Source organism: Poecilia reticulata, linkage group LG16, assembly GCF_000633615.1.
Source record: "Poecilia reticulata strain Guanapo linkage group LG16, Guppy_female_1.0+MT, whole genome shotgun sequence".
NCBI classification, from domain to species: domain Eukaryota; kingdom Metazoa; phylum Chordata; class Actinopteri; order Cyprinodontiformes; family Poeciliidae; genus Poecilia; species Poecilia reticulata.
In genome coordinates, this window is record NC_024346.1 from 32922028 (window position 1) to 32936628 (window position 14601).

At 37.9% G+C, this 14601-nt stretch overlaps 1 protein-coding gene across 3 annotated transcripts in view; it reads right to left on the reverse strand.

The window, feature by feature from the left end:
* Positions 1-14601, reverse strand: part of vps13b (vacuolar protein sorting 13 homolog B) — a 312942-nt gene that overhangs the window by 254423 nt on the left and 43918 nt on the right. For all 3 annotated transcript variants that reach the window (XM_008432898.2, XM_008432900.2, XM_008432899.2), the window contains 2 exons: positions 13559-13753; positions 11343-11467 (listed from right to left, as the gene is read on the reverse strand). In XM_008432898.2, the coding sequence (XP_008431120.1) occupies positions 11343-11467; positions 13559-13753 (320 nt within the window). The remainder of the gene's footprint in view (positions 1-11342; positions 11468-13558; positions 13754-14601) is intronic.

Genomic DNA, 14601 nt, shown 5'->3' on the forward strand with positions numbered 1-14601 from the left:
CAAGATGAGCTGAGTGTTCTGGGGGATGAGGTAACAGAGCATTGAGATGGAAACCTCTGAGTCTCTGTCCATCAGAACCTCAACGGACCATGGTCTCATTTATCATCTGACATGCACACAAACTCCCTATTTAGTGTTCCTTCTATTTGTTTAATCATTTCCAAATCTTCTAAAGGTATTTTTTTTGATACACAACACAACTACCTGCCTATCACTTATTCAAATCCTACAACGTTCTTCAGTCATTTTGATAAAATACATAATACATTTAACAAACATGAATATCCCCAGACAAGAAATAGTAGTGTACACAGGGCAACAAAGCACTTGTGCCCATCATAGCCACGAAGCTGATTTCTATAGAAAAATATCTTATCAGAATTTACTGGAGAAAAAAAACTTGGATGCTTCAACTAAACACAGAAAATACAGATTTCTTGGTAGGATTATTGCATTTTTTCTCTCCATTGTAAAAGGTAAAATGCTACATTTAACAACTTGCACTGAACTAGGCCTGTCGCAATAAATCAATTAACCACGTGATAAATTAAAGGGACTTCAATAAGTTCAATTTGCATAATTTATTGTGTTTTTCTCTATCTCTACTAAAATTATTATTATGCCTTTACCATTACATTACCGTATTTTCCACACTATAAGGCGCACCGGATTATAAGGCGCACCTTCAATGAATGGCCTATTTTTTAAAACTATTTTCATATATAAGGCGAATAGAATAGACGCTTCAGTTTGGGTTGCCAATTTGTTCCGTACTCTATTATTACACATCCACAYTTGTAAAGAAGTGGTCCCCGAGTACTTTATATAGTAGGCTGCCCCAGTCATTGTTTCACTCACGGTGTTGGTGTTGCGATATTGTGCTCAACTGCTTTCTGGGTAACACAGACCAACCGACACGCTGCTGCCGCAGTCTCTGTCTCTCTCCCCCTGCAGTGGACACTGTTCTGCATATATAGTTTTTGATGAGTCACTGTGTGTGCGCACACATGCATAACCAACAATGCAACGGAAACAAAGAAGTTTTTTTCTTTTTCCAACGGTGATTTTAGTGAAAATAGAATGTGTGTTATCCTAACAATGGTTGGAAAATGTCAGAAATGTGCTTCGTTTTTCATTCAGTCACACAGAGAATATGGTGTTTCGAGTGCGGGACATGTCACAGAGTTGATCTTTTTCTCAGCTCTGCAATCGTTTAACTCCTCTGTTTCCCTCCCTCTTTTTCCTCCAAGGCTCTCTTTATTCTTCTCTTTCTTCTACTCCTGGGTGGTTCAGAACTGTGACAAGAGGTGTGAGCTCCACTTCTGCAAGCTTTGACTTCTGAAGACTGCCGTCTCTACTACAAGGCAAAAAGTGTGAGAATTTGATAAAAAGGGATAAAGGGACGAGGGAAAAAAGGGGTAAGAAACTTCAGACATGACAAATACAGTGAGTCTTACCTCGACATCACTGACATACACAGCGTACCCAAAACCATGTCTATTTGATGCATTTGGCACTGTGGTAAACTATGCAAGGTCATGTTTTTTAGGCATTAACAATCCCTACTGCATTATACAACAAGACATAAATCATAAGTGTGTAATATGCTAGTTGTGTGCTCAAATTTGTGCAAAGTATATGTGTGTGAGCACATTAGAAGACATTGCAGTTCAACAAAAGACAGCAAAGACGACACAGCATCAACAATGCTCCCACATGCAAAGCAAATGTGCTGGCAGAGCCACTTCAATGAGAGGACTGGCAAGGGATGAAAGTTTGTTGGCTTATTTGAGTGTTTATAGCATTTAAGGGGAGCTGTCATGAGCATGTGGTCCCCTAAAAGTTTAATTATGCACCTGTTTTATTATAATATACCCAGTTCTTTGTGAACACCATCTTGGATCTTGGAAATAAATTAGAAGCAGAAACCCTCATTAGGGTGTTTTGGGAATGTTGGATGTGAGAACAGCCAGGCACTCATCGTATTTCATTAAGTAGCTGGCACGGTCAGTGTTTCTTGCTGCAGCATGGTAAACAGCTTTTTGGCAGGAAGCTTTTCACTGTTGCCACAGGCTTTGAGCAAAACAAAAGCAATCCAAAGGTCAGATTGGATTAGCATCAACAGCAGATACAGTGGTAAGATTTAGAGATATAAGCCGAGGTATTTATATTGTCTCAACGTTCTTTTTATTTTTATTAATTAAGTCTATTTCTTGTTTTATACACACTGTGTACAAATCAAATAAAAAACATGAAGACATCCTCCAAACAACAGAGATAAATTCCTGGAAATGTACACAAATACCATGCCAACACATGTGCTGTCACACAAGCTCCAACACACCTTTACATTCAAGTACAAACTACTAATGGCAGCTTAGTGAGCCAAAGCACGGTCGGTAGCAGTAATGATTCCAAAACTGAAAAGAATCCCACTGCTCTAACAATGTGTTACTTGATCAAAAAAAAGCTTGTCTCATCTTTGTTTGGTTGTTTTGGGGAGCAAATTAAGCTCAAGCTTTGGTTCCTGTGACTAAGGATACAGGCAAAGCAACAGGAAGCCAACTTCTCATTGGTTCATCACCTGCAGTAGGGGAAGCTGAGGTCATGTGCCAAGTGAGCCAGGTGGAAGGTAGCAACCTGTAGTTGTTGATTCCGGGGGTAATAATCTACTTCTATGGACGTGGAATGCCACCTCAGTGCCAGGACAGAAAGTCCAGATTTACCTTGAGGCAGAAACATTACACTGGTGTTGGGTTAATTGCAAGCCACCCTGCTGAGGATCCCCAGTGATAGGGTTATCTCATTGAGTTATAAAAGAGACGTTTTTGATTGCTTATACTTATGCTCCAAACAGCCGTTCAGATTATCTAAACCAGATGAGTATGGTTCACTGAATAAAGAGGTAAACTGAACATTCTGTTGTTCTTCTTGGCAATGTCAACTCCCATGTGAGTAATAACTGAGACACCTGGAAGGATGTGATCTGGAGGAATAGCCCTCCTGATCTGAATATAATCTGCACCTTAAGTGTATTTGGTACCAGGTCACTTTAAGCCAAAAATGAAATATCATTCTTCTATTGACAGCAGATCAGTGGCTTATGTCTTGGACACTTGGATGGAGAGAAGAGCAGAACCATCAGCTGATCATCTGCTTTGGACTCTATTACTGAATTTTTTCTCACAGCTCCTAGAGAGGTTTCTCCGTTTGTCCAGAATAAGATCAGGCAAAACACAGCCTACATGTAGTTTGTGAAAATAGCAGGCTGGTGGTGGACAAAACTGGCAACTGAGATAATTAAGATGATCAAGATGAAAAAGCAAGTCTTTAGGACTTGGTTGGCTCTCCTCATGACCACAAAAACAGAACACAACCATGCAGGCGGCCTCTAGAAAATTCTGGCATGCAACAAAGCAGAAGATCAGTGATGCTGAATGGACTTACAGGGTTGAAGAAGCTGTTAAAATCTCCACACAGCCAAAAGACTTGAGGCTTTGGACAATGTGGGGCTAACATGACTTCTCAAATATTGTTTTATGGTGTTGTGGGTGGCCCATTATGACAAAACCTAAGAAATGGCATAACAAAGAGGTGGTCTGAATATTTAAGATGGGTAACCAGAGAGTGCATTTCAGCTTTGATATTTGCAAGGGTAAAGATTTGGTAAGGAGGTGATGGAAGTTCTTCAAAGCATTTGGTGGTATTACTGCACCAAATGCATCCGTCCTCGAAGCAGACATCTGCCGGTCACATCCGCACAAAAGTCAATATTTACTACCATGTACATGTACTTGGTGTCACACAGTAAACTGGGAATGTGTCACATCAAACTGTTTTGTATGCAACATCACGCTGACAAAATTGAGAGTCGGTGCAACAACTTACAAGGACAAAGCGTGACTGTCATCGTCTGTGCCGCACTGACAGGTGGCTGTGGCTTCCCTAGTGGAGAAGAAATATGGCTAGGCACTCAGCTAGCTTATCAAACTTGCTAGTATCCATTCAGATTGTGGGAAATGAAGGAATTTGTCACAAGGAATATTGGTAATCAGTATGCTCTACTATGACATCTCAACAGTCTATGAACAGTGCATGTGGAGTTCGCAGAATACACAGAGAATGTCTGAGTATGTGGGAGCCATAAGAGCAATCCAGCCATTGTATAACAGCAAGAGCTTTAGGAGACTTACTGTCATTTTTGCATTTTACAGACTGTGGTTCTGTTGGTATTGCAAGCTATGACCTTCAGGATGCATTAAAGCAATTTACAGCCATGTGTGTGGCGGCTGGGATAAGAGTCAGGTCCTTTTAGAGCAACGCCAAAGTTCTTGAATAGAAAAAAGTGGACTGTTCCTTCAAGCAGAAGGGTTTGATTATCTGTTTGTTTTGCTCAGAAGTGATGGTACGATAGAATGGGAAACTGATGGAGCCTTGTTTGCAGCAAACCAGACAGTACTCAAGTCTGCAATGGTGAAAACCAGCTGAACCAAAGAAGCAAAGATAATAATATAGCATACACTCCAGTTCTCATAGATGGCTAGATGAAAATAGAAATCTTGACTAAAAGAACAGAATCCTGGATTAAAGGAGCTGCTCTGAGTTTCCTTTGTCATAGGCCAGAGCAGAGAATATAGCTGCTGCTCCATAATTTTGAAAGAAGTAAGCTGGGTGGTAAGGCTTCTGATCAGACTGAATCCGGTGCACCCACCATTGGGTGATTCCTGTTGGTTAACATTATGTTACAGAATAAAACCCTAGAAAGTTTTTAAAGTTTCGAAAATATACATTTATGTAATTACCAGTATAAGGTTGTGTACCAACAAATTGTCGTCTCACGCATTACAAAATGCAGTTAATAGGGAGGTCTATATCAAATAAGTTTGCCAAAAAAGGAAAACTGTAATGGTAATATAATTACTAGGGAACACTAACTCATTAAACAGGGAGTCAGATCACAGAATGTAGCAAAGGCACCAATGATTTGTTCCAAGGATTTAACATTCCTTAGGACATCTCATGGCTCTAGAACATGTGAAACTTTCTCTTTACTTTACCTTATCTGTGTCTATTTGCAAAGTCCACAGAAGAGCCAGTGCAATCAATTAAGGGCTGACATATTTGTCTGATAAATACCATAGATAGCAACTGTCATAAGACCAGCAATCCCTTATTTGAAATTATTTCAAATCACTCACTGTCACAACCTACTTTAATTAACCACTCCTAATGACACAATTCCAAAACTAGGTTTACAAATCCACTAACAATAATTGTTTCTAAATTTTTAGAGCTTATTTGGGGAATCGGTGCCAAAATGGAGGGAGAAAAGGACTTTCAGCAGCCTACTGCATTCTAGACAAGAACGGACTGCTCCTGGTAATAACCAATGACGTATTGCTGTGACGTGCCCAATTTTATCCTTCAACAAACTTGACTTAGTATGCTTCAAAATAATATTTATTGAACAAGCAAACACTTTACAGAATATTAAGTGTCTAAAAACAAGACTAAATTAAAAACTAAAGCACAAGTTTATTGCTCTTTAGTGATACCTCATCTATTTAATTTCTACAGTCCACCTTGAAATGTTTTCTTCAGTAATCTTATCTTCATTAATGGATTAGTAAAATTAGGCACATAAAAAGCAAATAGATTTTTTTTTACCCATGGGATAAATGGTAAGCAAAGCAAATGGTGGATTGTTTCTAATTTTTAAGTGTAAAGATTTACGCTGTAAATCTACTGTACTTAAACTTCTGTGTATTTATTGTTACCTGCACCAACATTTTTAACTATTTACTAGACCACAAAGGTTGAGGCATGCCTTTTAGGCACAGGACAACTTGTTCACTTAACTAATGAAAGCAGAATATGATGTAAAAAGCAGAGTGTAAATATTGAGCATTTTATTTGATATTGAGCATTTTACTTGCACTATGTAAGAAATACTTTACTCAGCTGCTGACTTAGCACTAAATATGATTTTTTTTGTGCGAAACATTTTTAATTGCGTCTGCTATATAGTCAAAAATGGAATATAGGAGTATATGGAGTACATACATTTTAGTGTATGCAAGTATACATTAAAATGATTTGCTATATGACAAGCTAAAAACACAACAAACCCTCACTGTTGGACATTTTTTTATCTAGGTACTACACTTTAGCTCATTTCTTATGCTTACTCTACTGGGACAATTAAGCAATTATGACGCTACTGTATCTTAACTGGAATCTCCACTGATATCCAGCATGGCAAAACTATCTGGGTTCAATCTGGAAACGAGTTAAGGGTCCAAGACTGCATTTGCAACCACAGCGTAGAGCTTTGCAGCTCCTCAAAGTCAATGATCCTCAATATTTGACTTTCCCAATCTTACGTGAGCAAAAACTCTTCGCAAGAAAAACTTGTCTTCTTTTACTCTTGCACACTTGCACCCCCCTTATCTAGACATCTGGAGCACCCTGACCCAAAATGTACACACATGCACACAAGCATACACTCGCTCTCTCTCTCCAGAGACAGCTTTATTACGTAGGGATTACTAAAAGAAATGTTTTAATCAAGTGCCTCAGACAGCTGCAGGCCACAAGGCAAGAAAATGACAATGATGCGGTTCATCAGGCGTTAAAGAAAGACGAATCAGAAGGCCAGCGGATTACTGGACATTCAGCTTTCTACCTCTGTTCAACAAGTCCAGCTGTGGAGGAAAACTAGGATAGAAGAAATTAAAGTTAACAGAACAAGCTTTTCCCCACTTTGTGTAGATAAAGTTCAGATTTTAAGATATGAATGATTTCTGCAGCTCAGATTTAATTTTCATTCTCTTCCTTTTTGGAAGAAATGGGAATATCACTGAAGGCAGGTGGAGAGGAAAGGAAAATGGAATGCACACCACAGGAGATAATAATCCACAGAGAGCTGATAATCCATCCTTCCCTACTTCCCACTGTTATCCTTCCGTCCAGTGTCAGGTCCTCAAATGACTAATTCAGGAATTAATGGGAGTCTTTCAGTAAACTAAAAACATCTCCAGCTGCTCTTATATGTGCCATGGTACTCTTAATGTACATGACAAAATCTATTAAATGGTCAAGTTAAAATTTAGGAGATGTTCTTGGATTGGATTAACGCTGCCTCCTGGCATTACAGCATAAAATTTACATCTCTGGGACAAATTAAAACCCAAGCTGACTGAGGCTAAAATATATCACAAAAAAAAAGTGAAGGAATAGCACTTCTGTTGCACTGCTAACGTTACTTTTCAACTCTTGATGTGATTGAATGTTCTAAGAAAGGCATATGGCTTATTATAGCAGGAATGCCAATCACTGAGGACAGAAGATTTGCTTTTTCTCAAGCCATTTACTTAAAATAACACGGCTCAATACATCCATTGATTTCCTCCAGCCATAAAACCAAATAAAACTGTCCAACACCAGACGCAAAAGAGAAAAAAACTCCTTTCTGCAAAGTAGGCCAAAATATTTTATAGACTGTGGAACAAAAAAAAAAATACTTTGCAGCTCACAATTCTTTACATGAAATGGCTTTGAGTAAAACGTGGAACATAATTACATCATATGCCATATTCCAACTAAGTACACACCTGTTTATACACAAACACTGCTATAACTATCTTTACTAAAACATATTTCAGATCATACTGGCAAATGTTGCTTCGAAGTATGTGCTGATCCAACAATTGAGTAGAAAGTAAAAATCCTTGTTAATATTCCATAATGTGCTCAAAGCATCTTTTTTTTTTTTACAATGCACCATCTACTGCACAGTTTTTCTTATCCAAATTCTGTTATTTAAGGATATTGCCTGCAAATTTGGCTAGTTCACAAATGTCAAAGCCACAATCAATGTTCTTATGAATGCATCCTGCTCATGTACTTTTTTCTAAATTTAACTTGGCTCTATTTTCAAGTACACAAAAAACACTTGTCATCCAGCTGTAGTTGGAGACATAGACCAGGAGCAGCTTGCTATGAGTAACTATGAACAGGAGTAATGAGGCATTACAATCACACCAGAAGCCTCATGCCTCAGATACCTCAAGCAGACTTCATAAATCACAACACAAGCTAATCGAGAGTCTAGACCACTGGGCCAGACATAGTAAGGCACTTCTAAACTTCAAATAAAAAGTGAAGAAATCTTACAGCTAGTGCTAAAAATGGAATTTAACTGGGACAGAGTAATAGACTACGACCAATAATGAGATATCAAGGGAAAACCAACATTCTTTTCTATGCTACCAGTCTAAAACTAAGTCCTCTTTCAGACGCTGTATAACATGCACCTGTAATACCACATGCTTTCATGCTTTAAAAAAATGATCTCCTCAGAAATAGCTGTGCAACTAATAGGGGCTGCTAAAAATGCCACATAAAAGCTGGCGGAGGCTTGAATTATGGCCTGCAACGCGACGAACCACACCAAGCTGCTGCTGGTTAGTTGGTTGGTTGGTGGGCCACAGCCAGCCTCCATATGTTGTTGCCGTCAGGTGGCCCTGAATAAGGAATATTATATGGTGTGAGTGCAAGTGTGCATGCGTATGCACTCATGTGTTTGAGTGAGAGTGAGGCTAAGTTTTAGGGAAATCAATGCAGGTGGCACTTCTAACGTACGCTGCCTCCCCTTATTCCATATTTTCTCATGAGGGGAACAGGAGTGAAGAAGTAGGTGTGGAATTTATATAGACTAAAAGGTTTAACAGAATTATCCACAAGGTCGGATGTTCATACACATCAGCACTGTGAATTTGTACAAACTGGCACAGTATAATAGTTGGACAATTTATCAGTAAACCATTACTGTCTGTATAACAAACAACATACAGACTCACAATCATGCAAGCAGACGGATTTACTACATGAGTAATAATTTGCGATATTTGCTAAATTTACTATAGAAGCGTCATAACCAACATTTAAATGTTGGTCTGGGGTTCACTGCAAAATATTCTTGGGTAGGAGTATTACCTGCCCAAGGTAAAACAGGATTTGCCAGCTTACCAAAATTACTACATGAGTACATCAACAGTTTAAACTGAAGGCCCCAAAAGAACCCAGAGCAACATGTAAAGCACTGTAGTTGCCCTGTAGTTACTTGCCATCTTTATGTTTAGAGTGCATGGTCCAACAATACAAAAGAGACTGGACAAGAATGTCATACAATGAGAAAGTTCAGTGGCGAAAACCTTTACTGACCAAAAAAAAACACAAAGGCCCATCTCAAATTTGCCATAAAACAACTTTGTTTTCCCAAAGACTTTGGGGTAAATTTGGAGTGAACTGATAAGGCAAAAGTGGAACTTTCTGAAAGGTAGACATCCTGTTACAGCTGGTGTTTCTCTAACATGGGACTTTAGAGAAACACCACCACACAAACTTAAAAAAAAACCAACAAAAAAAACTGGTGGGCTGCTTCAGAACCTCCTAGACAAAGTCAAATAATTTATGGAACCATCTACTCTCAACCTAAAGTTTTGATGGGCTTGATAATTTTTTAAGTGTTTCTTTCACATATTCTTCTTAAGTTGCATTGTTGAAGCAGGTGTATGATAGTGTCTTCAATCCAAAAGTGACATAAAGAACATAAAATGTTTGGATCCATCTTGCCTTACATTACTGGTGTTGTAATGGTGTGTTGTAAATTTTCGTAGCACAAGATCTTGAGCCAGATTTGTTATTTCCAGGAGGATAATGCCAAGTCACAAAGTTCAAATCATTCCAAACTGGTCTCTGGAAAATAAAAATTTGTTCACTGAACTCTAATGGCCTTTAGAGTCACTGTACGTTTCATCGATCAGAGTGAAAAGTACAATTTAGTGGAAATTGAGATTTGCGTCATGGATGTAGAGCTGACAAAATCATGTCAGCATGGACCAAAGTCCATGAGGCATGTTGCTGTCATCTAGTATATCCCTGAACTCTTTAAAACCTGCCTATCACCTTTCTTCCAGGAGCAAACTGGGAAGCTGTGTTTATGAGATTTTGACTTTAGTGACAGATAATACAAGAGGTAGAATGTCTGGCAAGCTGTTTCCTTTTTAAGGCAGGAGGGGGTCAAATGCGAGTCACATTGACTGAAATGACAGAGGCTAAGTTTCTGAGTTAAGACTATTTAGCGTAACACAGCAAACTGCCCCAATTATTGCCTGAAGGGCAAATACTGAAAAAGAAAAAAAACTTGAACAAATCGTCGATAGAACCATATTTCAATATTTCTCCAAAATATTAAACATCAAGGTCAAGTTAATTGACAAAAAGTTGAGAAAAATGTCAAACTCACAAAGAATGGTTTGGATAGCTAAACTACACTTCATATAGTTCACCACCACACTCTGTGAGCCTTAGACCCACTGAAAGTATATTTATAAAATAATCTTATTTCATCAAAACTAATGTTTCTATTGTTCTTTTAAAATAAAAATAAAATGTAACAGGTAATTGTTGCATAAAGCTTCTGAATCAACTACTTAAGGAAGGCTGTGAATCTGGGGAAGAGAATGGATTTCTGAGCAAAGAGCAGACAGACTTCAAATAGATTTTCACAGTAGCAGAGAGAACAGACATTCAGGTTCTGTCAAAGCACCAGCTCAAACTGGTTACCTTCCCAGCAAAGCAACCACTCTGCAGCAGATACGTTATTTGTCTGGAGAAGAAGTCAAGAAAGTCAAAACCATCTGCAGGTCTTCACGTGTTTAAATTTGAACTAATGAGGGAAATAGATTCCCAAGGTGGTGCTCTGGCACAAGCTTCCTGCCTTAACAGGCACTCTGACTGCAAGGTGTGAGAGAGAGGGCACAGGGTGAGCTTGTGTGGGATTTTCCCCAAGTACAGTAGGTTACTGAGATTGGTGACAGAATGAATAATGGCAAGTCCTTTTTTTTTTTTTTGCTCCATATAGATTTTTAAAAAAACATTACAAAGCTGCTTAACTTGCAGCTTTGTAATGTTTTTTTTTTCATTACAAAGCTGTAATCTAAAACAAACAACCTAAACAGTCTCTCTTAAGCAATACCAACTCAAACCCATTAAATTGAGATCATCATAAAAGAAGGTAATACAAGTTAAAAACTGGTTTAATACATTTTAAGAGTCAAGATTCATTTTATTCTCATCTTTGTATTTTCCCCTTTATTCACATATACAAAATGAAAAGATACATCTTTCCTTTTTTTAAACTGACTTTTGCCGCACTCAAAATTACCTGTTGCCAAGGTTGGTACTGTTTATTTGTGAATTCAAAGTAACGTTAAAAGTGTGGCTCATCTACTGTACTTTTACAGAAATTTCTACCAAACAAAAGTTTATACACTCACCAATAAGCAGGCAACTGTATGAGCTTTCCATAGATTGCTGTGCTGAAAGAAGGGATGATGGAGATGAGAGGCAGGAAGCTTCCCATGCGGTCCTGGCATGTTAAGCCTGCCTGGAACCCAAAAACCTGCAATGAGACAGAGTAGATTAAAGATGAGATGGACTGAGAGGGAAAACATGCGGCTGAACAGCTCAACCTAATTATTGTATCCAGAAGGTCATCCATAACAGAAGATATGTTCATAATATTTGTGTGGTTTTTCTATCTCATACTGACTCATGCTTAATTTGAAAAATTCTGAAAAGGTCCCCAAGAAATGTTATCCTATTATTAACATACCGTGATTTAAAAATGTCAATTTCAGGCTTAGCCAAGACATCATGGCCTCCTTCTGGGCACTTCAGCTACAATACCCCCATACATTAGACAAAATGCATATTTAGAGAAAAGTCCCACAAAAAAATAAATCCCAGAGTAATAACACCTTCCAAATAAAATCTGTGCAGTTTTACAATATTTGTTTTAGTTCTCTTTTTTATATCCCATTTTTATATCCCATGGAAATACATCACAGCACTATTAAGCAAGTTATGTACATTTATCTTATCTTCTTGATCTGAAACAGCACACCCCTCTTAGAGCAGAACATACAGTCATGTATTTGCTACAGTGGTGGCATCAGCCACATAAACTGCATGAAAGACAAAGAACTTAAGGTTTTTTTGTCACAAGATCACTATGCGATTTTACAGTTTATCAGAAAATAGAAATAATGACAGTTTTCTTTTATAGCCTTGTTAAGTTATTACGCATTTTTGAGCTCTTGCCAATAATCTTCGAAACGTGAGAAGAGCTAAACGCTACCCTCAAAACAGACACCATGGCACTCACAAAAAGCATCAATAAAACATAAATTAAGGTGAATTGCGGCCAGAGTGACCTCCACCCTGTCATGATCTCACTGCCAAAATCCAGAGGCAGTTAGAACGCTGACACAGATGCTGATTGGTCACAAAAATCCTTAGCCACTGACCAGTTGACTGTTAACCCTCCAGTGACCCTTTGATAAGAACGAGCAGTAAGACATCTAGTAAACATCCTGCTTTTAAAAACACTCCTAGACAAAACCCTGGAAGACTGATCCAACACAAATTAGTTCAAGTCTGGTTAGTTTTATAAAAAGATTAAGTGGCCATTACACTGACTAGTGTATGTGTATTACTTTGTTCTGCAGGGATTTTATATTAACTTAACATAAAAAGTTTATACCTACTGTTATGCTTTATTTGTATGAAAACTTCAAAAATACAGTACAGCAGACATGAAAAAAGGCACCACAGTACTGAAATTCTGCACATAAAGGCCTAAGAAGCCATTTTCTAAAGGTTTCGTTTGTCTTCAAAACAAAACAGCAGCATGTACTGAGATTGTTCTGTTGAAACAAAAATAAATTTACAATAGTTAGAATATCAAACAAAAATACAGAAGAGAAAATTACATCCTACATTAAAATCTGATTTGCACATCGCTGAGTAAAATATCTATTTGATCCTTTAGCAGAACATTGTGGAAAATTATTTATTTGAAACTGCAGCACCAAGACATTTTCTGTAGTTTTTCAGCTGGTTTGCACATACTACTTCACAAAACCACTGAAATCCTTCTAGTTTATTAGCAACAGAAAACTTTAGCTCCCTCCACACATTTTTCGGAAGACTTAGCAGTGGAGACTTGTTAGGTCATGTTAACTGGGTGCGCTTGATCCGCCTGGTGAGGTAAGAACAGGAACTTCTGCAGTTAATAGACTGAACGATGAGTGTAACATGAGCACGTAATTGATCACATATTGAGCACATAATTTCAACAAAGTGCAGGATTGGATAAAAATCCCTACTCAGAGTTTGGCAGACCTGTTGACAAACTACAGAAATATCCTAGTGCTCTGTTTAACGATAAAAGCTTCTGCAGCAATTTCTAAGCCATGTTTTTCCAAAATATCATATTTCAGTTCATCACATACAAATCATGTACTGCATTTTCTGGGTTTTTGGTTGATATTGTTTCTCCCCACAATAAAAGAAAAAAATTTACAAAATCAACAGGGGATAAAATATATATTTTTATAAAATATGCTTTATCCTAAAGCCAAAGAACTCCCTAGAATATTTTAGTTGAAGAGCTACAAGTAAAATTCATAGCCAGTATTCTCCTGCTCACCTTGAGGTAGAGATGTGAGTAGCAGTGGTGGAGCAGGTTGTCTGGGGGCTGGCTAAGGCTACTGACAGTACTGACCAGCTCTGGACCATACATTGGAACAGAGTGGTCAAAATTCACCCTTTCAACCTGAAACCGCACGGACGGTATTGAGTGCAGTGGCTGGAGCACTGGCACAGAGACTGGTCTTGGTGCAACCTGAACAGGGGAAAAAAGGATTTAAACAAAGATTACATAATCCTTGCATTTCTATTCTAGCCCATTCTCACATTAATACGCTTCAAAGTTGACAATAATACTAAAATGTTTCTACTTTAGATTCAGTCTGATAAAGCAGTGACAGTTTAACTACTTCAATCTGATTTCTAATCAGTAGTTTTACAAAAAAGGGAAGATAAACATGGATTAAAATGTGAATAAAGTGTAGTCTATAAATCCAATACAAGCATGAAAGATGCCGTAGACTTCCGTGATGCTCAACATTTTTGAGCCATCTTTCCTCAGGATATGACAATTTATCACCAGTTAAGCCCAAAATGATTCATATCCCTGGAGGCTTTCGGCTTCCCCTAATATTTTAATTTTATTAACATATTTCTAACTGGGAGGGGTATTGAAATTTAAGTTTGAGGCAAAGTCAAAGTCAAGACTGGGAACTTTGAAGAGAGCTAAAGATCAGAGTGATGGCAAGACTTGGAGTTCATCACCCATGGTCAGCAATTATAAGAATAAAATTTTGCTCAACTAAAACTAATCAAAAACACCTTCACTTTACATATGGTTTATTTTGTATTACTTTTTTTTTATTTTTTTTAAAGCAAACCTAAAAAAAACCCACCCTTTTCTTGTGATGTCATCACCGTCAGAAATACAAGCAAGCGTCAATTAACTTGGCGGATCAGAAGCTTGCGACTAATCGACTAAATCCAGGTAAGAAAATTGTAATTTGAATCTTATTAAAGTTTAGAAAGAAAACATGACTTCCATTCCAAACCACACAGCTCACGTTATTGACAATGATAACATTACAATGATGCTGGATGTGT